Source organism: Anser anser, assembly GCF_964211835.1.
Source record: "Anser anser genome assembly, chromosome: 8".
Lineage (NCBI taxonomy): Eukaryota > Metazoa > Chordata > Aves > Anseriformes > Anatidae > Anser > Anser anser.
The window spans coordinates 9,811,144-9,834,206 of NC_139728.1; the positions used below are offsets into that span (position 1 = coordinate 9,811,144).

At 47.8% G+C, this 23,063-nt stretch overlaps 2 protein-coding genes across 4 annotated transcripts in view; both read left to right on the plus strand.

Annotated features, from left to right (window-relative positions):
- The window catches only part of KIFAP3 (kinesin associated protein 3), a 67,354-nt gene extending 66,096 nt beyond the window's left edge, over nucleotides 1-1,258 (plus strand). For both annotated transcript variants that reach the window (XM_083847747.1, XM_083847748.1), the window contains one exon: nucleotides 837-1,258. In XM_083847747.1, the coding sequence (XP_083703873.1) occupies nucleotides 837-945 (109 nt within the window). In that variant the 3' untranslated portion in view covers nucleotides 946-1,258. The remainder of the gene's footprint in view (nucleotides 1-836) is intronic.
- A 5,233-nt stretch (nucleotides 1,259-6,491) lies between these two features.
- SCYL3 (SCY1 like pseudokinase 3) lies at nucleotides 6,492-23,007 on the plus strand. Of its 2 annotated transcripts, none has more exons than XM_083847750.1 (14): nucleotides 6,492-6,883; nucleotides 9,343-9,633; nucleotides 9,997-10,182; nucleotides 10,827-10,940; nucleotides 11,846-11,902; nucleotides 12,692-12,794; nucleotides 13,400-13,511; nucleotides 14,175-14,252; nucleotides 15,969-16,108; nucleotides 16,846-17,033; nucleotides 17,534-17,705; nucleotides 19,540-19,683; nucleotides 20,339-21,066; nucleotides 22,327-23,007. In XM_083847750.1, exons 2-14 carry the CDS (start codon nucleotides 9,469-9,471, stop codon nucleotides 22,387-22,389), a joined length of 2,250 nt encoding a protein of 749 aa, XP_083703876.1. In that variant the 5' UTR covers nucleotides 6,492-6,883; nucleotides 9,343-9,468; the 3' UTR covers nucleotides 22,390-23,007. The 2 variants fall into 2 exon arrangements, with proteins under 2 accessions (XP_083703876.1, XP_083703875.1); XM_083847749.1 differs by lacking the exon at nucleotides 6,492-6,883 and adding an exon at nucleotides 7,141-7,300.
- The last annotated feature ends 56 nt before the right edge of the window (nucleotides 23,008-23,063 follow it).

Here is a 23,063-nt window from a genome sequence, read left to right on the forward strand (position 1 = left end):
TGAGAGTTATTGTTGAGCGTGAAATATGTGCCACTTTTCCCTGCACAGTTCTTGTGCTGTGGGACTTTTTAGGTGTAAAAGATGCTCTTCTGTGTGAAAAATGACTTATTGTGTCTCATCAGAACATAGCCATTTACTATATGATGAATTCTTTCTGCCATTTGCTTGTCAGTCTTGCAGCCCATCAGAAACATTGTCCTTTGCTGAACTATGTCGCTATGCCAGATATTCTCACTTTCTCATTTCTAGCTGGTGTTTGCCCAGGGGCTTCAGAAATTGGCTGTCTCTTTGCAAGAAAAATAGGTTATTTGGATGTGCTGTGCAGGCGCGGGGTTACCAGTGGGCTTTGGAAGAGGCATACTCAAAGCCTTCCCACAAATACATGTAACCTTCAATGTACAGACAGAGAAACTGAGTCACGGAAGCAAAGTGCTTTGCCAGTAAATCCATAGAAGGATAGAAGAGTTGTGTGTCTCCTGGGATTTTCATTTGAGCTGAAAGTCAAAAGCAGTTCACAAGAGGCTGGTTAATTCCACAATGCCAGCTCGCCATTTCTCTGCTTTCAGAAAATAAAAATAATAAAAAGCTTAAAGCGTTAGTGCAATGACTTGCTAGGCCTGCCTTTCCTGGACAGGAGTAGTGTTGATTTTTCTGCAGCATATCATTTTTTTGCCAAGGGAAGAGAAGATGGAGCAGTACTGGCTAGAATGGGGAAGATGGCTTGCTAAACTGCCTCCTAAAACCTACCTCCATGGCGAGCAGAGTTGGAGCAACCAGCACTAGTACGCCTTCTCTACTGTACAAAAACCTGTAATTTCTTTCCCTTCTTTTTATAGCATCGGAGTTGATGGATTTGGTCAGACACCAGGGGTTCCTGGCCGCCCAGCGACTGCGTATGGATACCGCCCGGACGAACCGTACTACTACAGCTACGGGGCACGATAAAACGGCGCCCGCGCGTTCCAGGACGCTGCTCCCTGCCCTGGCCGGCGGTAGATCTGTCGGCGGTAATGCATGACTGTACCACGACGGGTCCATCCCTATGTATCCTTTGGCGTCTGTAGCTCCGGATGAACCTAGCCTTTCTGGGTCCAGTGTCGTAGTGACTGTTTTACTCCTCAGTTGCTCTTTATCATTTTTGTACAGTATTTGCTCTGTGACTTGAAAGCAAGCATTGAAAGCTACTGGACTGGAAAGTGTCACGTTATGTATATTAAGCTACTAATTTAATTTCTATTAAATATAAAAACCTGTGTGGTCAGTGTTGAATGTGGTGAATGCGTTTCTAACCAACGTTTCATTTGTTTTACAAGGCATTTAAGAAGAATGCTTCATGTGAAGCGTGTTTAATGTGGACTGTTTCCCTCTAACACTTCAGTAACAGGAACACTGTTAAGCCCCAGCATCTCCTGGCACTGTCTTCACAAGTAGTTACTGAAGTCCAGTCTTGGGCCTGACACCTTTTAATAATGGAAAGATGGCACAGATTCACTCCCCTTGGGCTTCAAGCATTTACAGCCTAGCTGAAAACACTTAAAATAAGAAACTGTAACACAAGAATACCTTTACCATGAGTGTTCCTGTAGGCTGAGAGAAGACAGCCACCAACATACTGGGGACTAGAGAGAGGAATAAAACCACTGTGGCTTGGTTCAGAATCAAGGTGCAAAGTCCTTCCCCCAACTTTCCCATCCTAAAATACGAATGTAGCCATCCTGTCCTGGTTGTTCACAGGGGTTTAAGTGGGGTCTAAACCCAGGTGCTGGACTGAGCAGCAGAGACATTTTGAGACACCTTCATGTTGGCTTAATGCAATCACAGCATTGCAAGTGTAAGTCCATGTTTGAAACGTGCTATGTGAAAGCAGAGTTGAGGCTAAGGTCTTGCACCCCTACCCGTAACAACACACAAAAGCATATGGCCCTCTCTGGCCACTACTATCAAGACAGCAGTTCAAATAGTTTACTTCGAAAGTGAAAAGCTACCTCTAACTTGTGATTATTTTTAAATTGATGTGCAGAATTGTTCCTCTCTTCTCTCTCATGGCTGGCTTAAATTGAAAATATACTTGGATGATGGGCTGATGCTACTAAAACAATAGGCAGTGATCCCTTTCGAGTGGTGGCGATGAAGGAAGGATTGGGGGTGTTTAGGAAGTTTGTATTTGCCTTATACATTTAAAGTATCTGAAATCAAAATGTTTTTTAAACCTTGCTTTATCTTTTAAAGGTGTGTAGGTACATTTATATGCACTGTTGCTTGCTAGGTCTTATACTGCGTGACTGAAAATGATTCTAAAATTAGCCATGGTATTTCTTACTAGTTTTCAGTGTCCTCCCTGTGCTGGCTTCACATTAATGGCTTCACTTACTGGAGGTAGGTGGAAGAACAGCCTTGCCAAGATTAACATTTTTTAATAATTTTTCTATACTTTTTTTTTTAACTAATTCATGTGCAATTGCTTAGAAAATTTAAGTCCTTGCTAGAAATGCTGCAGAAAACATGAATTAAACTGGTGGGTTTCCAGTGTCATACCCGTCTAGATTTTTTCCGTTGGTCTGAACCCACTTGTTATCTGCCCAGCAGTTGTGCCGCATTTAGTGAGAACCTCTCAGATATTTTATAGCTATAGCTGTGAGAGGAATCACCCAAACTGCATATTCAAATGCAAGCATTTTTTTCTTTTCCAGAAAATTAGCATGAAGTTATTTAAAGAAATTGCCCTTTTCATGGAATGTGTTTTGGGGAGGAGAACAAAAAAGTGGGTCCTTAGAGCATACTCAAACTATCAATGAAACTGAAGGAGCCTTTAATTGGAAGCTTCAGGTTAACAAGGAGCTACAGTTGAGCTTCAGCAAATGGGTGGATATCTGTAATTGTAATACAGCTGTGACCATGCTGAGAATAAATGGCAGTGGAAAAATCTCTGGCTGCATTTTTAGTATTCAGTGCTAGGAGTTTATGAGAAAAGAATAAAAGATCAAGTACTTGTAGCTTTGCCTGGCAGCAGCTAAGAGAAGAACATCATTTATCTGCAAGCAGAGCTTGGTAAAAATTACTCAGCACTTAGTAGCCTGAGGACAGAGCCTGCTAGCCAAGATGAAAACCAGCTGTGCCACTATACTCTCTAAGGCAGGAGAGAGGCTGATTTTCTCTTTAATTACAGTTCCTGAGCCAGAAAGGGGGAAAAAAAGATATGAGCACATACACTTTTCAATCTATATCACATTTCCTGTGGGTGTCAGAGGGAGACTGGAGAGTCTGACCTGTAGAGTAACTTTTTAATTATCTGTATTTATGGATTCAGTCCCTGAGTACTGTATCCTGCATAAAATGGCACACGGAGGGATCTGTTTTCTTTTAGCAACTTCTACTTTTGCACTTTCCTCCTTTTCCTTCTTTCCCCAATTTTACATTGCTCCTCTTTTCTTCCTCCTACAGCAGCAATCCCTAACCATCACAGGAATATCCTTCCCTGTCTGCTGTTAATTAATTAATGAGTTTGGTTATGCAGGAGCCTTAGATATAATTAGGCTGTAAAGTTAATAGTACAGTGAAATAAGCATAGGCTGAGAAGTTCATATATTTGTTAGCTATCACTCAAGCTTTCTACAGCTGTACGCTACACTTTCAGTGAGTTTTTTTTACTTAATGCAGCATCCTAAGATCTTGTTTTAAATTCTTGTTTATGCCACACTAGCACGTAGAAGGTTACTAGAACATAAGGTGGCGAAAGGCAGAAGTGAGCAAATATCCTTGGCCTAGACAGCTTAGGAAGGACCTGATTCAAAGTCTTCTAAACACTGGTGTGTGCATAGAGTTGTCTGCTAACAGTTTAGCATGTATTTCATTCTGAAATAAGACTGCCATGATTCTGTTGAATTTAATCCGTTTTGGATTAAACTAAACAGGAACGAGATGTATCTTCTGGAATAAGCGGGACAAGCTCTGTTTAGATACAACAGATTTCAAGCCCCTCTGGCAGGTTCTTTAATGGAAATCCTGTAATGCACTGCTGGTAAAACTGACCTCTCCACTCTTCATGGGAAAAAGCAGCATGCTCAGAACTGCCCCAACCTTTGTTTCTTCCATGACTGTCCTCAAAAAAAAATTAAAATAACAATGAAGCTGACTTATTAGTGCAGCTTCTTTTGCAGCTGACAGCCCTTAAAGTTGTCATGACCTGCTCATTTTTCCTTTGAGATTCAGGAGAGAGCACTGAGGCAATGGGAGGCACTGGAGCTGCCTGCCTGCACAGGCTGGGGAGGACAGCGCTGCTCTGCATGTAGCTCACAGCTAGAAGCTGACGTTCTCAACCAGTCAGTCTAGAAATGTGCTTGAATGAGAACACGGACTTTTCTCGCGTTGGTACGTAGCCTGTTGCTTTGGGCTGTTTTTTGTTTTTTGGGGTCTCCATCCCCCAGAAAGAAAACCCCACTTCTGTCTATTAAGCAGTTGAGTACTTTAGAAATGCTCTTAGTAGCAGAAAGGTGCTGTAACATAGCTGCAACTAATGTGACTATGCAGCAGGAGGACATCCTTGGAAAAGGTATCAGCTGTGGTTCAGGCAGGTGCAGGGAATGCCACCCACCCCAGCCCCGTTTCTTCCCTCTGCCTTTTCCAAAGGCTTTGTGGCCTGGAAGAGGAAGAGCTGTGGAGTATTTCTGCAGTGCAGATAGCAACTGAAGCAGAGTCTGCTGGACAACGCTCCCCAACTGTTCTTTAACATCTTAGTTGCTCTCTTCCATAGATGTGTTTTCCTTTGTCCTTTTTTCCTTTTCTACAGTAAGTAGCTCTGTCTCTACACTGTGCCGATCTTTTCTCACCAAAATTAGTTAAGTAACTAGTTAGAAACCTAATCAGGTACTTGCTGATAGCTCTGTGATCCCTCTAGTTCCCTGTCTGCTCTTGAGAGTCCTGAATTACTCTGGAGGAGCCTACGCGGGCTGCTCTTATGAAAGGCAAATTGCAAATTTTGAAGGGCAGAAACCCAGCTCTGGTGTTTGTGTAGTACCTAGCACTGTAGGACCCTGGTGAGGGGTGAGCTCCTCCACAGCACTTCAGTTTGAATGAAACAGTGGAGCCGTATGGGAACAGCAGATAAAGGGAAGAAATGCTTCTCCAGAGGATCACAGGCAGTCGAGCAAAGTAAATATGCTATAAATGATAGAGCAGTCAGCATGCTTTTTCCTGAGAGCCTCCTGAGTCACCTCACTGCCTGAAGCCTGCAGCCAGAGCTGTGAGTGGAAGTCATTGCTTATTAAGTATATTTGGTCTTTACCTGCAGTTGCTCAGGTTTTCTACCTTTCCCCCATCACGTGTGCATGCACAGGGGATATCTAAATCTGTGCATAAGTCCTTGTGTGGCTTCTCTGGGGTGAGGAGTGTCCACCCTTTTGCACTTGAGGCCAGGGTCTTTTAGCATAAGTATTTGGGATCTGTCCAAGATCTGTCCAAGTAGGGAAGCTGCATTTCTGAGCTTCATTTTAATTTCTGTTCCTGTCTGCTTTATTGTCACCCCGTGGTGTGTCACGTACTGTGCCTCACATACTACTACACAGGGTAAGGACCTATTGTACTCTCCTGCACCCCTCTCCTGCACCCTCCTCCTTCCTCCATCTGCTTTATTTAAAAAGACCCAGTTCTTCCAGCTACCCCTAAAGCCATCTGCCCCAGAGGGGACTCTGAGCACTCTGCCCCACTGCTAGACCTCCCCATGCACCGCAGTGCAAGGCGGCCTTCCTCTCTGCTCACCGAACAGCTCAACCGGAGTTTGGGTGTAGATCTGAGGGAATCCCTTTTTCTGTCCAGATGTCAAAGGGGCCCTGGCATTGAGTTACCGGCCAGCAGACCAGTATCTCTAGGAGTACTGTTCATGTTCTGGGCAGTTTCTGGCTCTTCCAGAAAGGGGTTGGGGGGAGCTCATTGCTAAAGAATAGGCTCTACAAAGTTCATGGCAGCTTTGACAGCACAAAATTTAATGCATGCTAAATTGGTGGAGTTCAGTTATAAAGAAAGCCAAGGAGTTAGCACAGCTTAGACCACCTTTGTTAAGCACCCTGCAATAGCCATTAAATCTTTGTCTAGACAAGGCCACAGGTATGGGGTGTGCTGCTGGGCTCTGCTCGCTCGAAACATTAGGTTCAAAATGACTGAGCAAACCACATCCTAATGCCCTGGCGCTGCATGAAACTGGAATAACATTGGCAATATGAAAATAGTGTGTGAAAAGCTCAGACCTCCCACTGCACTATAGTAATTCCTTTCAACGTTTATTCGGCTGTCCAAAATACTCACATGAAATCTCTCCCCGGAGTCACTTTATTCTGCAGCACAGAGAGCAATTAGTTTTAATGGCATTAAATAGATCTCCTTATGATGCACGAGTTACACCACCAAAGCAAGGGTGGGGGGGAGAGCTGTCAGAGAGAGACCACCTGCCTCGCCTCCGCAGCTCTCACCCTGTCACCCACCCGCTATTTGGGCTGCTCCAGGAGCTGTTGCTGGGCTCCCCAGGGTGCTGGTGTGGGGCTGAGCACGGTGACCCCGCAAGGGGAGCTGGAAGGAAACTAGCTCACGGGCTGCAGCTGGGGCCGTGCACTAGGATGGAGACACCTATTCCCCGAGCACCTGGGGCCTGTAAATCACACACATGGCTCATTTCTGCACAGCGCAGTGTCTGTCCCGGTCGGGAGGCACGGGGCAGAGGAAAGCCAGGGGAGGACGGGCCCGGAGCCCTCGGGGCTGATCACAGCGCACCTTGCATGCGGAGTTTGTGTTGTGTTGGCTGCCGGTCAAACCTCAACCCTGCCGTTTTCTGGCTTCCCCAGGTTAAAGCGAGCTGAACCAAGCCAAAAGCCCCGGCGGTGGCTGTGGTGTACCGGTGAGTGCCTCTCCTAAAGGGACGTTCAGTGTGAGGGACTGCTGCGTCCTGCAGGCAGAACCACCCCAGCTGTGGGACTTGGTGGGCGCACGGCTGGGTTGGAACCCCCTGTGGTGGCTGCAGGGCTGGGATGAAGCACGGGGACGGGACGAGCCCCCCGTGCTGAGGGAAGGACGGGCTCGCAGCGAAGGAGCCGACCCCGTCCCCCCGAGGCCGCCCAGCCGCCGGGCGCGGAGACGGCTCCGCCCGCAACCAAAATGGCGGCCGCGCCCTCGCTGAAGATGGCGGCCGCTCCTCCTCCTCCTCCTCCCGCTGCCCGCCCCCGTGCTGCCGGAAGCGGGCTCGGCGGCGGCGCCGTGAGGGCGGCAGCGGGCGGCGGGGCGCGGCGGCACCTCCCGGCCCGGCCGCTGCCTGCAGGTGCGGGGGCACGGGGGGGGCCCGGGGCTCGGAGCCCTGGGCGGGATGGGATGGAGGCGGCGCGGGGGTCCCGTGGGAGCTGTGGAGGGGGCGCGGGGTGCGGTGGGGGTGAGCTGGGGAGGCCGGGCTGCCCCGCAGGGCTCGGTTGCGGGGGGCGATGCTCGCCCCGAGCCCGTGGTGGTTGGGGCGGGGGCAGCCGGGCTGCGAGCAAAGCCTGCCGTGGTAGCGCTTCCGAGCCCGAGTTTGGGAGCGGGTGTGAGAGAGCGGGGTGAAGGCGAGGCACGGGGTCACCCCCTGCTTTGGGCTGTCCTGCACGAACCCGAGCGGTAACGGGGGCAGAGGTGGCACAGAGCTGTGTGAACGCGCCGTGCCCAGCAGCGGCAGGTCTCGCACCGCACAGGTGAGCGGCACTAGGCCTCGGGCAGCCACAGCAAAGCTCTGCCTGGAGAGGAGGCCTCTGAGCTGAGAGCACATCCCACCGACTTCAGGGCACTGTGAACCCTTCCCGTGCCGGGGAGCTGACAGGACGGTCCTTTTAGACACATCTGTAAATGCCGTGCCGTGTTTCCTTTTCACCTGCTGGCTCGGAGGCTGCAGTTCAGAGTTGTGTTGTGGCTTTCCCAAAGGTTACGCGAAAGGAACAGCAGTGACAAGGGGCACGTCCATCCCTGACGCTAGCGGGGGCAGAACGATAGGGAGCTGTGTGTTCTGTAGATAACTCAGTGTTAGATTTTAGGTGGCTCAGAACACACAAGCTCAATTTACAAATAAAAGTCAGGCTGTAGCAGCCATTGTACGCCCACCTGGTACAATCTGGAGGGTTAAGTTGTGTTCCATCAGTTAAAGCTGTAATACTTTCTGGTTCCCGTATGTAACGCGTTCACACGGCTCGTTCCTCCCAGCGAGAAGCACGTCTGAAGCTGCAGCTGCCTGCTTGTTACAGGACGTTAGCTGTCAGACAAAGATGGTTAAATGATGTGTGAGCAGGGACTTGTGTAAAATCAGTCTCCCGCCTAGAGAGCACTCTCTTGTCACTGTGGGAGGAAGTAACACCCTCGGTCTATCAAGAAAGTCCTGTTCTATTTCTTGCTAGTGCTCTTTTTGACTAGTGCCTTGTAGAGTTGGTGTATTTTATATTTAATGAAACAGTAGATCCTAGCATGTTTAAATATAGGACACTTCTTTTTTCTTTGGTTGTGGGAATTATTAAGATAACCAATTCTTGACCAAAACAGTGAAAATAAACTGGGAAACCATAAAAGAAAAACTTTTCAAAATACACCCAGCCCTGGTAAGGTTGGAGCTCCTGGGAAGGCTGAACACGAGGCTGGGGCAGAAGCTCTGCTGGAACGGCTCTGATAGCGAGCTGACAGACTCCTGCGTTGTTGCCCTCCTGGAGCCCCGGGTCATGGCTGGAAACAACCACCACAAAGCGATTCCGTAGTTGCAAAAAATATGCTCGGGGCGAGCGATGTTTTTCCCACTTCTCCTGAAATCGGGGTTTGCGCTCATTATTGAAGATCGTTTGCCAGCTTGTGTGCGCAGAGCGGTTGTCAGGATCTCAGCTGTGGCCTTTGATCACCAGCCTGGTTGCGGAGCACGTGCTCTGTCAGTGTTTTCTAAAAGAGCCTCTGCAATCAGCGTGTTTGTTTTACCAGCTCTGCATGCAAGGAAGCAGCACAGAAATCTGTCGGCCTCTTCCTCACAGAGGCAGCGGGACGGAGGAAGGGCTGGTGGGCAGACGGAGCATTGCAGATGGAAGGAAGGTAGTCAGGGGAAAGCTTGCTGCAGGTTAGGGCCTGGCAGGAGAGCTCCGAGGGCTGAGCCCCGTCCTTTTCGGGTTGTGTTTCTGCAGCCACTGGGCCACCGCGTTGCTGCCTGCAGCGGGGTGTAGTACCGCTTCCATGGGTAGAGCGCTTCCTGCCTGTTGATCTGAACCTGCTTGTGGACACTTTGATGATGGGGATTGTATTTTTGTCCTTAACCCGAAGGAGGGGATGCTGATGAGATGAGGTTCTTCATGGCTGTCTCATGCTTTGCAGAAAATGCTCTGAAAGTGAACTGGATAGTGCCTGCCAGAGCTCAGTCCGCCTGAAAAAACCTGCCTTCACCCACGGGCCTGTTTGTCATCAAGAGGGAAACTCTCCAACAGCCTAACGCTGCGAGTGATGGGCTCGGAGAGCAGCGCTTTAAAGAGCTACGCACTGGAAGAGCCGCCGTTCACGCTGCCAACCGGACACACGATTTATCCAGCTGTGCTACAAGATGGCAAACTGGCTTCCGTCTTCGTGTACAAGCAGGAGAACGAAGATACAGTTCATAAAGCTGCCAAGGTACTGGAGCAAGCGTGCTGGCACAGACTTGAGGGAGTCGTTCCTCCGTGTTCTGGGAGGGGTGGGATCGGTCACTGAGGGTCGGAGCCTTGTGGGTAAGGGAAGGAGAAGCGCTCAGATCTGCCCCTGGCTGAGCTAAGTCAGAGTCTTTCTAAGCCAGACCCTACTTAAAGTACCACGTTTATTCTTTTGTGCAAGACTTTGTTTCTAGATGTATTATAAAATATCCTGCATTGAGCGTGCTGGGGGCTTGGTGAGGAGCGGCGGTGGGCTGTCTCAACACAAGCAGAAAATGTGGCTAAAGCTGTATGGCCGATCTCTGCAGCTTGGATGAGGTCTAATGGATGTCTTTGTTTCTGGAAGCACCTGAAAACCTTGCGCCACCCTTGCCTTCTGCGCTTCCTTTCTTGTACTGTGGAAGCCAATGGGATCCACTTGGTTACCGAACGCGTGAAGCCTTTGGACATGGTCCTGGAGACGCTCTCTTCTGCAGAAATCTGTGCAGGGATCTACGACGTGTTGCTGGCACTCATTTTCCTCCATGACAGGGTAAGTACCAGCAGCAGCAGCTGTCAGGCTTTGGTGGGAGCCAGGTGGCATGTGCCAGGGGAATGTCATCACTGGGCTTGCCTGGGTGACCGGCTCATTCCTGGTTCCTCACAAAAAGACAGACCCACACCATGTGGTTTTTTTAGGCTGAAACTGCTGAAGTCATTGCCTGTTTTTTAGAAAGAAGGGTAATTGAAAATGGTGTGGTTCTAGGAAGTAAAGCTCATGAGTCGAGACCTGCCTGCAGTGCTTCATACTTAACAAATTGGATTGCTCGTTTTTTGCATTTACTTAGATCTGTTGCCACGGGTCAGCAATTGGTGTCATTGCTCCTCCTGGACAAACACAGTGTGTTTGTCCGGGACTGAATCTTAATTCCAGCTCCGAGTGTAGCTTTCGAACTTTGTGTTCACAGTTGGAGGTTTTCTCTGGACTTACAGTTGCATTGCAGGGGCTGTGACAAGTAGAGTTTTGTCTGCTCTGAAACCCCAGCCGTTCTGTATGATATCTGCTAGTCACCTGCAAAATCCCAAAGGGTTTGTAGAATCGTGTGCTTTTTGGCAGCTTTTCCTCAGTTCCTCGCGGCTCCTAATTAGCACTGATTAAGATTTTATGTCTCCTGTTATCCTCTTCTTATGTTTCAGGGAAACCTAACGCATAACAATGTCTGTTTATCATCTGTGTTTGTAAGCGAGGATGGGCACTGGAAACTGGGAGGAATGGAAACAGTCTGCAACTTCAACGAAGCCACCCCAGAGGTAAGAGCCCAGCAAGGTGCAACCCTCCAGTGCCGGGGAGAGGGCTCCCGGCCTGCCGACGCTGGCCTCCTAGTGATGAGAAGGCTCACTTCCAACTCTCACCTGAGCATTTGCTCTAGGGACGCTTACTATAAACAACAGCATCTACAGAAACTGAAACTAATTCCCCATTAGGCAGAAAACAGCTACTTTTCTAAGGGAGGCAGCTGGCTGGAGGGTAGATTAAGACTGGAGAGAGGGAGAAATCTTTGCTCCTCTGGACTGATTAAAAACCAAAAACCAAAACTTTAGTGTGTAGCAGGAAGATCCTATGTTGAAATAAATCGATACAAAAATAATTTAAACGACCCTAGCTTTTGCTGCTGGCATCTTCATTGCTTGCTGCTGGTCTTGGCAGAAAAAGCAGTTTGATTTCTGCTGCGTGCCGTGCAGAGTCATTGCTGCAGCCTGGCTCTGTACAGCAAGACTAGATTGCCTTTTCTCCCAGAGGGTCCACGAATCCTTCACAAACCGTGTTGAGTGTCCCAGGCGTGTATCACCTTTCAGAAGGGATTGTGCATGGTGGTGCACAGCAATGCAGAGCGCAGCAGTAAAATCCACCTGGCAAAGGACATTAAATCCTTTCCTTGCCCAGATGGATCATGCAGGGATGACAGGACTAAGACCTAATGGGACGAGTTGGCTGTGATGCCCTGGAGTTGCTTTCTGCCAGCTTGGTGCTTCACACCTGCTGCTTCGTGCTTCCCTCCGTCAGAGCGAAGTGTGGTCTGCCCTGGGCGCCAGCTGAAGGGCAGGGGATGGCCTCTGGCCACGGGTTCAGTCCTGGCCCGCAGTGGGGGCTTGCTCCTGCTGCGTGGCCCAGCCGAGCCATGGAGGCAGCTCACGTCTCCCTTTTCCCCTTGCAGTTCCTCTGTCGCGTCAAGTCGGTCCGAGACCAGTCGTGCATCCCATGCGAGGAGATGGTAGGTACCGCGACTTCCCGGCGGAGCTTGGAGCTGGTGCCACATGGCAGCGCCGTGTTCAGAAAATTGTTTTCATTCACACGTTTTGTTTCCTTGCGTCTGAATGGGAGGAAGTGGCTGTTGGATAATATCTGGGGTTTATTCTGTTCCTTTTTTCCTTCCCCTTCCCTCCTGTCCTTGTTCTGGGTATGGTGTTGGGTACAGAGAACTGAAATTGTGAATGAGGAGTGGTGAAATAGCAGGCTCTTGTAATATTTTTTTTCAGTCAGTTTGTGTTGCAGCTTTAATGCTTTTAAATTGCTAATGCTTTGCGAAAATAAGAGTAGTTGCTGAGATTGCCAAGTTCGCTGTGGTCTCACAATTGTGAAGCTCTCACACAGCTTCTTTTTCCACTTGAAGTCATCTTATATCTATTAAACATCCTACAGGTTGCTTATCCTAAAGGAGCTCTCTCTGATTAACACCTGTTTCCATAGAAATGCTGAAAGTTGTTGACTTGTAATTGCCGTGTGTATTCATGGGGGAATTGTTGCATCGTGATGCGGTTGCTCCTTTGGGTTGTAAATTCCCTGATGTGTGCTTTTTGTTGTTGTTTGTTTTTTGTGTGTTTTTTTCACTTTTTTTTATTATTTTGTCATAATGCTCTACTTGTAGGGTACTTAGTGGAGCTTTGTTGATATAAAAAGAACTGGAGAGTATATATGGCGGAGGGCATAGAGATCTGTGGCAACTACCAAGTATTTCATAAACTCCTGCTTTGCTCATCTTGGTTTTTCTTTTTTTTTTCAGTCTGCAGATTTCAAAATTCTGCCCAGCAGCTACGGGCATGCAAGGGACGCCTACGCTTTTGGAACAATGGTTGAAAGTCTCCTGACGGTCCTAAATGATCAGGGTGAGAATGACACGTTTGTTTGCTACGTACAGACCCGTGTGGCTTTTTCCTTGCACGTGTCACCAAAGACATTTGCTTGTTGGAGCTGACATGCACCACAGGTTTAGTGTCCATCACTGTTCTTCCTGTTCACTAGGTTAAAATCCAGACCTCAGCCTCTCCTGTTTTCCCATCTCGCTACATTTGAATGTGGTCAGGTGTGGCTGGAGCACATGCGAAAGCCCCTGCAACATGAGCACTCCCAAGTCTGCTCTGCAGCAGAGATTTGCATGGTTCTGCCCCAGCAGCCACTGGATCAAGGGTTAGGGACGCAGACACACAGCCCGTGGATGTTGTGTGCCACAGCTGAGTGGGGGCTGCTGCCTACTAGCAGAGAAAGAGCGGAAAGCTTCTCAGGGGACAGTAACACTCCTTGATGCCCTGATAGCAACACAACTTAGGGAGAGGTGGAAATGCTGTTTTCTCTTCCTTTGGGAGCAAATATGAGCAGTTTTGCTATCAAATAGAGCTTCTAAAACGAAGTTTTCAGGAGGGTCGGAGGACTCCTGAACATAGTTTGCCCAGTGGTGAGAGAGAAATCTAATTGTAGGTGCTCTGGCTTTCAGTTTCAGCAGATATTCTCTCCAGCTTTCAGCAAACCTTGCACTGTACACTGCTGAATCCAGATCCAAAGTGTCGTCCGCCACTGTCCAGCCTGTTGTCTCACGAGTTCTTCAGGTAAGGAAAGAAATACCTCGCCTCTCTTGGTACGTCTTGATAGTGCTTATTGCTGTGTTGCAAGTGCGCAACACCTGCATTTTGTGACGGTGTGTTATGTATCTGATGGGAAGCGTAGATTGGATTGCTGCCTCTTACAGGGCTCTTTGACAGAGACTCCTTAAATTACGAAGGCGTTATCAGCCTTCCAGATGAGGCACTGAGTCAGCACCGGTGACAGAAGTGTGTCCCCGTGCCACATGCAGCCAGTTGGATTGCCCCAAGCTCAGGGGAGGTAGTGGGAAGATAAAATCATTAGAGGTACAACTTGAGCAAAGCACGCTCTGAGATAATCCACGCAGCTGTCTGCTGTCACCTAAGTGCTGTCTGGGTGGTGGCGTTAGCGTGAGGTGGCACTTCCTTCTGCTTCTTGCCCTGGGAGGGTGCTCAGAGGCAGCTGGTGCCCTGTGAATTTGCTGACTTCAAAGCGTGGCGCTGTGCAGGTGCAACTGTTGGGTAACTGGTCAGACTGCCACGCCGACATTCTTGGTCCGCCAGCTTTTGAGTTGTATTCCCCTTTCTGCTTCTGTCTGCTAAAAGGACAGGGATCTGCAAGCTCTTAGTGGTGAGTGGTTTAAGCATCAGTGAGGATCATGCCTGACAGCCTACTTTTTTTGTTCTTAGGAATGATTTTCTGGAAGTTGTGAACTTTCTGAAGACCTTAACAGTAAAATCTGAGGAGGAAAAAACTGAATTTTTCAAGTAAGTGAAGGAACTGTAAACTGGAAGTTTCTTATCTGAGAAATGCTTCTGTCAGATTAGGGTGTCAGGGGGAACTGGGAGGGCTAGTGGCCAGGGAGGTACTTCCTTGGGTGCCGGATTTTGATTGCTTTGGCAGAATATTGTTTGCTCTGTAATATGATTTGTGTTTTCTTCCACCCCCTTTAGCAGCACTATCCGTAGTGCTGCGCTGTGGCTAAGCAGGAATCATTTGAGAAGCACGTTCATCTGCTGTAGTGTTGTGGTAGGGGAGGCAGCATGGTATAACAATTTTTTCTGCACAATCTGGAGATCAGCCTGTCCTCTGTCTCCTCGCTGGAGCTGTCCCAGGGTCCTGCTGCGTTACACAAAGGCTATCTGCTTACCCAGTTTCAGAGTATAAAATATCAGAGAACTTCTTTCAATGTGGTAGAAGAAAATAATTTTTCCCTCATCACACCATTCTTGGAAGTAGCTTTATTTTGGATGTGACTTTGTAAAAAAGTGAAATCTAGCACCAGATGCCTTGAGGCTGAAAATTGCTTTCAGTTAGGCAGATCTTGTAAACTGTTAATGACAGTTTTCAAGACATGTTGGGGGAATTAATCCTTGGTCCCAGCCTTGTCTGGGTAAAGCTGTTGTCTGTAATGGATGTTTAAGCTGCAGAAGTGCAGCATCTGCAGAAAAAAACCTATCGTCACAGTCCCCAAGAGTTCTTCTCTAGGAGAAGTTTCCATGTAGTCATGGCATTATCTAGGCCTGAAAAGGGGAGAGGTTGAGTTTTTCTTTCTTCTTCTATTTTGCATTGTTCTGTACTTCTACTTATAATACCAGTTTGATTTTACTAGTTTGAGACTAACTGAGAAAAGAAGAGAAAGGAGATCTTAGCAGGAGCATGCAGAACCGTTGCCACCATCTCTGTAGCAGCAGTGTTTGCTGAAGGAGGGAACAAACACTTTGTTAAAAGATACGGCAGTATTGCCCCCTAACAGGTGTAGGTGCTTTCACAGCAGGGGGAATATTGTTCTTGGTCTCTCCAAACCTAGAGAAAAACGGCTACTGATATTTTAAAATGAAAATTCTACAAGGAAGAGCAGTTGCACAATATCACTCGTGACTTAAACCCAAACCGTGCTCTGCTGGCCACCTCTAGGATGCAGTAGATGGATGTGGTTTTAAAGTGGGGTTCCCTTTTTGCAAGGGAAACTTCCCTTATGTGGTAGGCAAGATTGCCTGTACTCAAGCAGTAGAAAAATTATTGTAACGCACCGAGTTGTGGGGTGAGAGAACAACTCTCTTCTGCAGTTTTAACGCTGTAGTGCCTCACGTGAGCTGTCAGCACTGAGATTTGGGCGCTGTGACACAGCAGAGGGGACAGCTGCTCAGTGTGGAGAAGCCTTCATGTGCCAGCTGCATTTGCAGCTGTGCTCCTGGATGCGTTTTTGACAGGCTATGTGATCTGGGCATGGAGTTTTACAGGATGTGTCTCTGGATTTTTCCTTACTTGCTCATGGTTTATCTTATTGCCTGAAAGCCTCATTCAGGAGCAGAGCCGTGTCCTCCTAGGTTAGTGTACGCGCACGGTGAGAAGCTGTGATGGGACTTTGTCTCTAAGGAGACAAGGCAGACCCAAAAAAGAAGGGTAGACGATATTAAGAGAAACAGTTGTAAATGCATGGGAGGCTGCCTTGATACTAATTGCTCTCTCCTGGAACACAGATTCCTGCTGGACAGGGTGGCTGGCTTGTCAGAGGAGCTGATAGCATCACGACTGGTGCCTCTTCTACTCAACCAGCTTGTGTTTGCAGAACCTGTAGCTGTCAAGAGTTTTCTTCCTCATCTGCTGGGTCCAAAGAAAGGTGACCTTTAAATATTTTCTTCAGAAATATCACCAACAAGTTTGGAATTAATTCAGAGTGGTCACTCCATTGAATCAAGGAAATAGCATTGTTTGTTTAAGCAGAACAAATACTGTAAAGTAAAGAACTGGAGAGGAGAAGAGAGTTATGTGGGCTTCCCCATTTCAAGTACTTTCTGTTGCTCTGCTGATGGTGGGAGAGACTTAGAAATTGCCTGGGCTCTTTCCTGTGTTTAAATCTCACACCACATGCCCACCCCAGGCTCTCTCAGTGTCTCACTGAACATCCCTCTTCTCCCTTTCCCCCTACCCCTCCTTGCCCTTTTTATTTCTGTCACTGCAGTCGTTCTCCTTTGAGGGTGCTCAGGCCCTTCTGCCCTCTCTAAGGGGGAGCGTTCAGGATGCCTTGCTAGATCCCCAGCTGCCTCCGTCCCTGCTGCTTGCTTCCCCTCTCTTAGAGTTTTTCCTAGATAACTACGGGTCTGTGAGCCAAGCAGTGCATCTCGTGACCGTCTGACATGACGTATTTGGAGCCGTTGCTGTAAGGCAGTGGATAATGGCATGGCTGCCTCTCCTCCCTCCCATCTCCTCTGACATCCTCGGCAGCAGGCAGAGTCAGACCTGGCAGTGGGGTGACACCGTAGGTCTCAGCTGTGACAGTCTCTCACTGAATAGCTTTTGGGAAGCTGCCTCTGGTTTGCAAAGCAGCCTTTTCCCATCTCCACCTCTCTTCCCCAGAGCAAACTGGAGAAAGCCAGACCAGCTGCCTCCTGTCGCCAGCCTTGTTCCAGACTCACGTGATTCCTGTGCTGCTGAAGCTATTTGAGGTTCACGAGGAGCACGTTCGAATGGTGTTGCTGTCTCACATTCATGCCTATGCAGAACTATTCTCTCGGGAAGAGTTGAAAAACATCATATTGCCACAGGTTAAAGACAGTAAAATAATACATGGCATATATCCAAGAATATGTTTTTTTCTACTGTTAGGGTTGACTCTTAGCTCACAACTAAGCACTCATAGTGCTGGCAAAAAACAGTTTTCAACCTCCCTTTTATGCAAGCCCTGGCCCTTACACCCCACCCTGATCTGGAATACCATCTTTGTTAAACCTGGTGCCCTCTGTCACATACCCCTTGTGCTGCTACCTGTCGGCCTTGACTGGCAGCCTCACAACAAGAGACTGCATTCCTGTTTCACACTGTTCCACAACTGTCAAGAGTGGAGGAGTGATGAGACTAAGCTCACCAAGGACTAGGATGGGCTACCCTCTTTAGCTTGTAACACAAAGTGGAAGGCTGATTTTCTGGTATGGAGTAATGTCTAGAATCTACTAAGAGCTGTGGGAGATTTTAGCAATGAGATGTGCTGCAAATGTAATGTATAGAGAAAAAAGTGAAAAAGCAGAATTTTCTGTTCTTGGTGTAGGTATTGCTGGGCCTTCGAGACACTAGTGACTCTATCGTGGCAATAACACTGCACAGCTTAGCAGTTCTCGTCTCCCTCCTTGGACCTGAAGTAGTTGTAGGTGGTGAAAGAACGAAGATTTTCAAAAGCTCTGCACCGAGTTTCATGAAAACTGCTGATATCTCCCCAGAAGGTAAATGATACGGTCTTGAGTGCTCTCATGATTCTTGCACATTGTGTCCAAGCAGCTTAAGCAGAATTTTTTTATTGATTACTCTTTCGTTTGAAGAAAAGTTAATTTGCAGCTAAACTTTAATTCTAAATTAGGTGCTGAATGTTTGCAGATGCAGAATTGGTAACATAAAACGTTATCTGAAAGTAGTTTAAATACAGGAAATACATGGAAAAAAATCTTCATTTAAGAAGCTCTGTGTGCAAAAGAGATTATATTAAGTTGTGTTTATCTTTGGTAGAAGAACTACACTGCCCTTCTGTAGGACTTATGTACTTACAGCCAGGTAGTTATTTAATATTCCCTCATGTCCTTCATGTTTTTTAAAAAGAGTAAATCTCATCCTCTTCCCCCCGATTTCTATTTGTAGATTGGAAAAGGAATACGAACTTCCCTATTTTCTCAGCTCTCTGGAGGCTTTTCAGCTAATCCAAATGAAGAAAGTAGTCCCTACGCCTGCTAGATAACTTGGAGCCAAGTGTACTAAGGGAAAGCTTTTCTGGATATAGGAATGCTTGTAACTGGAGGGAACGATCAGCAATTGCTCGACTTTAGACACAAAGTATAGATACCAAGCGAAATGCATGATAGTGATCAGTCTAAGCGTGTTTTCGTCCTGATTATGTGTGTACTGACAACTACCACCCTTCATTAAAATCTGTGGATGGTTCATTGCATTAGTTTTCTTTATTTTAGTAGAATGTAGTAAATGAAAACCTTCAGCTTGCATGTTAAGAACTGCTTTATCTTTCAGAGTATATTTAAAATTAAACCTGATTTAACTACTGATGGAGGAGGGAAAAGCAAAACAAAACAAAAAAATAACTCTGTCCTCAACAGGGAGTGAAAACCTACAAAAAGCAGTACTAGATGCTGAATACGTGAGGCTTAATGAGATGTTTGCTCAAGCCCCTAAAAGGCTGCACCCTCTGTCGAGGGGTCGTGTTGTGTGTACCAGGCACAGTCCCTTGCAGTGCCGCAGGCCCCGTGTCCCTGGCTGTGCTGGTGACCCCTCGCCTGGGCAGACACAGCTGGCTGGGACCGCAGGCTGTCACGGGGAGGCAGAGGCAGCAGCAGCAGCAGCTCAAGCCACGTCGTTTCAACCCTGACTGGGCTGCAGGGGTGGGAGCAGGGACGCAGCTGAGCCAGTGCTGGTGAATCACTGCTGTCGGTGACAATATGCTGCAGCTCCCCAGAATGAGCTGGAAGAAGACGCTTGCCAAGCTGTCATGCCCAGGGGAACAAACCTGCCTTGTGCAGCTTCCAAGTGCGCTTCAGAGTACCTAGGGTATGATACAAGAGAGGCCATCATACAGCCTTTGGGGTAGAGGGTAAGCTGCTTTGCTCGTGTCCAAGCATAAATCAGACTTTGTGTGGTGGCAGGGCTTTGCCTATGCTTCAGCTTGTTGTGACTGTCACTGCTGTGCTTTTGTAAGAGAGGCAGATCATGAGATCCGCGTTGCCATGTGTCCATGGATCCAGCCAGGTGGCAGACAGCATTTTCAAGCATCTGTGCAGATCATAATGTTTGTTCACTGTGTGTTTCTTGAAACAACATACCAGCAAACACTGACCGCTTACAGTTGCCTAAAGTTTGTTCTGGCAAGAGCTGCAGGCGGTAGGAACAGAGGAGTATTACATACAGATCAGGGGTGCAGCTGTTGCATTGCAATGCCAGTCTTCATTTGGCATTGCTTGTCTCTAGTAAATAAGATTCTAATGCTGCAGGCAGTTTCAACCAAGGCAGAACACATCTTACAGACTTGGTGGCCTTTCTTTTCTTCTGTCTCTGCAGACTCGCCCAGTCATGTCGGAAGCAATCGGAGAAATCAAACCACTCGGCCCTTGAAGAACAATTCTAGCTTGCTCCCCATCTCTGGAAATGCACCTGTCAAGAAGCATTCTGTGCAACAAGACAATCCACTGGCTTTAAAGACAGGTAGAACTTTGTCCTAGCACTTCCTGCTTAGAAATCAAATGCCCTACAAATGAGGGTTGCTTGAAAAATGTTAATTTTCCCCACGTGCTGATCTGAAAGAGATTCAGTGAACCATGGGAGGTAACAGCGAAGAAATGCAAGCATGACCACCGATTCCTAGGGAATAGTATTTGGGAGTCTTTGTGTGTTTACTTATCAACACCTTGCTAGCTGGCCAGCCTTGAATGTGTTTCTTTACCATGAGTTCCCTGCTGTGCTTTTTCACCCCTCCACAGCTTGGCAGATACCCTGCTGCAGACTGTTGCCTCTGTGATCATTTGTAGGCCAGCTCATTCTGTGACCTCAGAAGCTGGCTCAGTTTACTTTCACGACCTTTTTTCAGGCTTCTAATGGCCTTTTCTCAATCACCTAATGCCTCTCAACTGTCAGCTTTTATTGCCCCGGTGCTCTGAGATTGATACCCCTCCTTTGCAAACAGGAAGATGGCTGTACTTTCTAAATTGAGAAGAGCTTAGTTCTGAAACATCTTTCCAATCACCACCACTTTCTGAGCTGTCAGCTGGCTTATCTCCACGCCAGGTGCTACTGGTGATGTCAGCTTGGTCTCCACCTTTGCTCTTCTGAAATGAGTATGTAACACCTTTATCTTCCACAGGTGAGCAAGGCCCTCAGCTGCCCTTGAATGGGGTTCCTGGAGGAATTAATGTGCTAGGGAGCAGCAGGAGCTCTTTGACTACCTCCGAAAAGCCAGCAGAGGAGTGGCCGGACTGGAGTGAGACAGAGGAGATGGACACTGAGAAAACTGTGAACATCCAAATTCAGCCCCGAGAGCCGCAGGGCAGGGCTGGACCTTATTTTGCTGAATGTGATGTGGATGAGAAGCCTTGGGATGACTTTGAGCCCAGCAGCCCTCGTACTGAACTGTCCTCAGGGAACTGCCTCACTGTGACACGAGCTGATGCAGCTGAAATGCAGAGGCCTCCACCAGGTACCCATCAGCTGAGCAAAGAATTCAAAAGCCTCAAAGTGAGCCCCCCCACGAAGTCCTGCCCTGGGAATAGCTGGAATAGCGACCACCAGGAACAACTGGGAAAAACTGTACTGCCAAAAACGACCTTTCAGGAAAGGTTGAAGTCTTCACTGGAGCCTGGCCTAGGAGAAGAATTCACCATTAAAGTGAAGAGGAAACCAGTGCAGGACCCTGAGCTGGACTGGTTTGCTGACATGACACCAGACATTAAACCTTCTTCAGCGGTCTTGATTTTACCTGAAGCGAGGACAGAAGCAGTTGTTCCCAGTCACTCTGGTGCAGTATCCAGCAGAGAAGGTGCCTCCCAGAATGTGCTGTTTTCCTCCAAATTTGCAGCAGCTGACATTATTGAGGTAAGAGGCTATAGGCAGTGGGGTTAAATGAATGCATGTTTGAGAGGATCCTAGAGCACATACACAGTACAACATACTGTTGTAACAGCAGCGGGCTCCGTAATCAGAGGGCGGATAGCCTGAGAAGTGCCATGGCTGCATGATGCATCTTATCGGGCACCAGGTCATTCCATGAGCTACTACTACAGCAGCAAAGCAGCTATGTTGAATTCTACCTCCTGTTTTTAGTTTGTGCTGCTGTATCCTGCACGCTAGGACCCTGAAGTACTTTAGGGAGAGTCTTGTTGGTCAGATGGGAGGCAAAACAAGGCTGGATAGTGTCTGCTGAACAGACATGCCCCTAAGCCCAAAGAGAAAAGGGCTTTCAATCACAGAGGATGCTCAGGACTTTGTTGTTCCTGGCTCTTCTAGCAAAACCTACTACTGGGGGTGTAAGCAAAGGACCAGGAAACAAGAACCTCTGGATTACGCAATGAAGCATTTTGGATGCCTTGTTCTCAGGAAGGAATAGCTGAGACATTTTTCCGTTTCAGAGAACCATGAGGGTTATAAGTAACTCCATCTGCCCCCATCTCTGAGACTCCAGAGGCTGCTTCTGTTTGCTGGGGGGAGGGGGAGCACTCCCACCTGAACATCTAAGTCCATTAGGGACCAGGTGTTGATTGCAAGTTGTTTTGCTAATTCAGCCTCATGAGAACTACCACAGGGGTAGCAGGTAACATGGGGAGAGGAGCCTTGAATCTCAACTAAGGTTGTTTACAACATTTGAATATGGCACACTTGATTTTTAAATGCACTGGTGTGATATCAACCTCATTTTTCTGCTTAGCATAGTGCAGTTGGTGCTGTTGGAGTAGCAGAAGAGCTGTCAGGGGGCTGGTGAGACCAAGGAGCGTTAGGCAGGATGGCAGCAGTTTCCTAAGGGGAGGGGAAGGAAGTCTTCTCTATTAGTGCTTACTTTTGTAATGGAAAATGGATGTGATAGAAACAATTCTTGCTTTAATTTGGGGAAGGAATGGTAAGAAACTCCCTGATAGCTTGCTCTGTCTTTGGTTTTGGGTTTTATGAGGGGCTTTCTATTATTACAGCTTTCTGTGTAAGCCCAGGTGCTCGAGGAGGCTGCCTTTCTCTTTTGAGGCATTCTGGATGTCTTGCTCTGCCCCCACAAGCCACACAGGGTACTGCCTGGCTCTCGTGGCTGCGTTAGGTACAGCAGTACTGTACATGCACCTTAATGCTGGTAATTTTACGTGATTCTAGGCTGAAGCTGCAGGCTGGGGTGAAGAAGAGGAGTTGAACTGGGAAGATGATTCTAACTGGTAATGGGACTGAAAGAGACAAAGGCAATTTATGGTGTGTTGGATTCTGTAAGAGAAGTCGCTGCTTCCACACTCTAATGGATAAGTACCTCAGCGCTGCTTTTGGGAGAAGGCAGGCACTTGCTGCAGCAGCCAGCAGGATCCCAGGGGGCCTGACCCCTTGCACTGGATGCTCCTTTCCAGTCTGTGCCAAAAACTGCAGGGGTGAGGCCTGCACTCAAGCAATATGCCCAGCTGTGGTGCGTGCCACTGCTACTGGAAAGAGGGACAGCACGACAGGTGTGTTGGTGCTGGTGGACTACTGGAGGCCGAGTGACGTAAGTGATTGTTCCAGAACTCATCCCTGCTCTGAAAAACTGATGACAATAAACAAAAGTTACCCTGAGTTACTTGGTTAACGTGCCTTTTTTTTTTTTCCAGAATGGAAGCCCTTAGAACTGGCTTCTAACATTTTAGCTGTAAGATGATTTTAAGATGAATGTACAATTTACTCAGTATATTTATTTGTTTATACAGTTCTGTCAGTAGATTGCACGAAAGGTGCTAGGAACTGTGCAGTGAAGGACTTAAGCACCATAATCATTCTGCTCTGAACTGTAACCAATAAAGACTATTTTTAAAAGATGACCCTAGTCTGGAGTGGAACCAGTGGTGAGGTATGTTCAGAGAACAGTATAG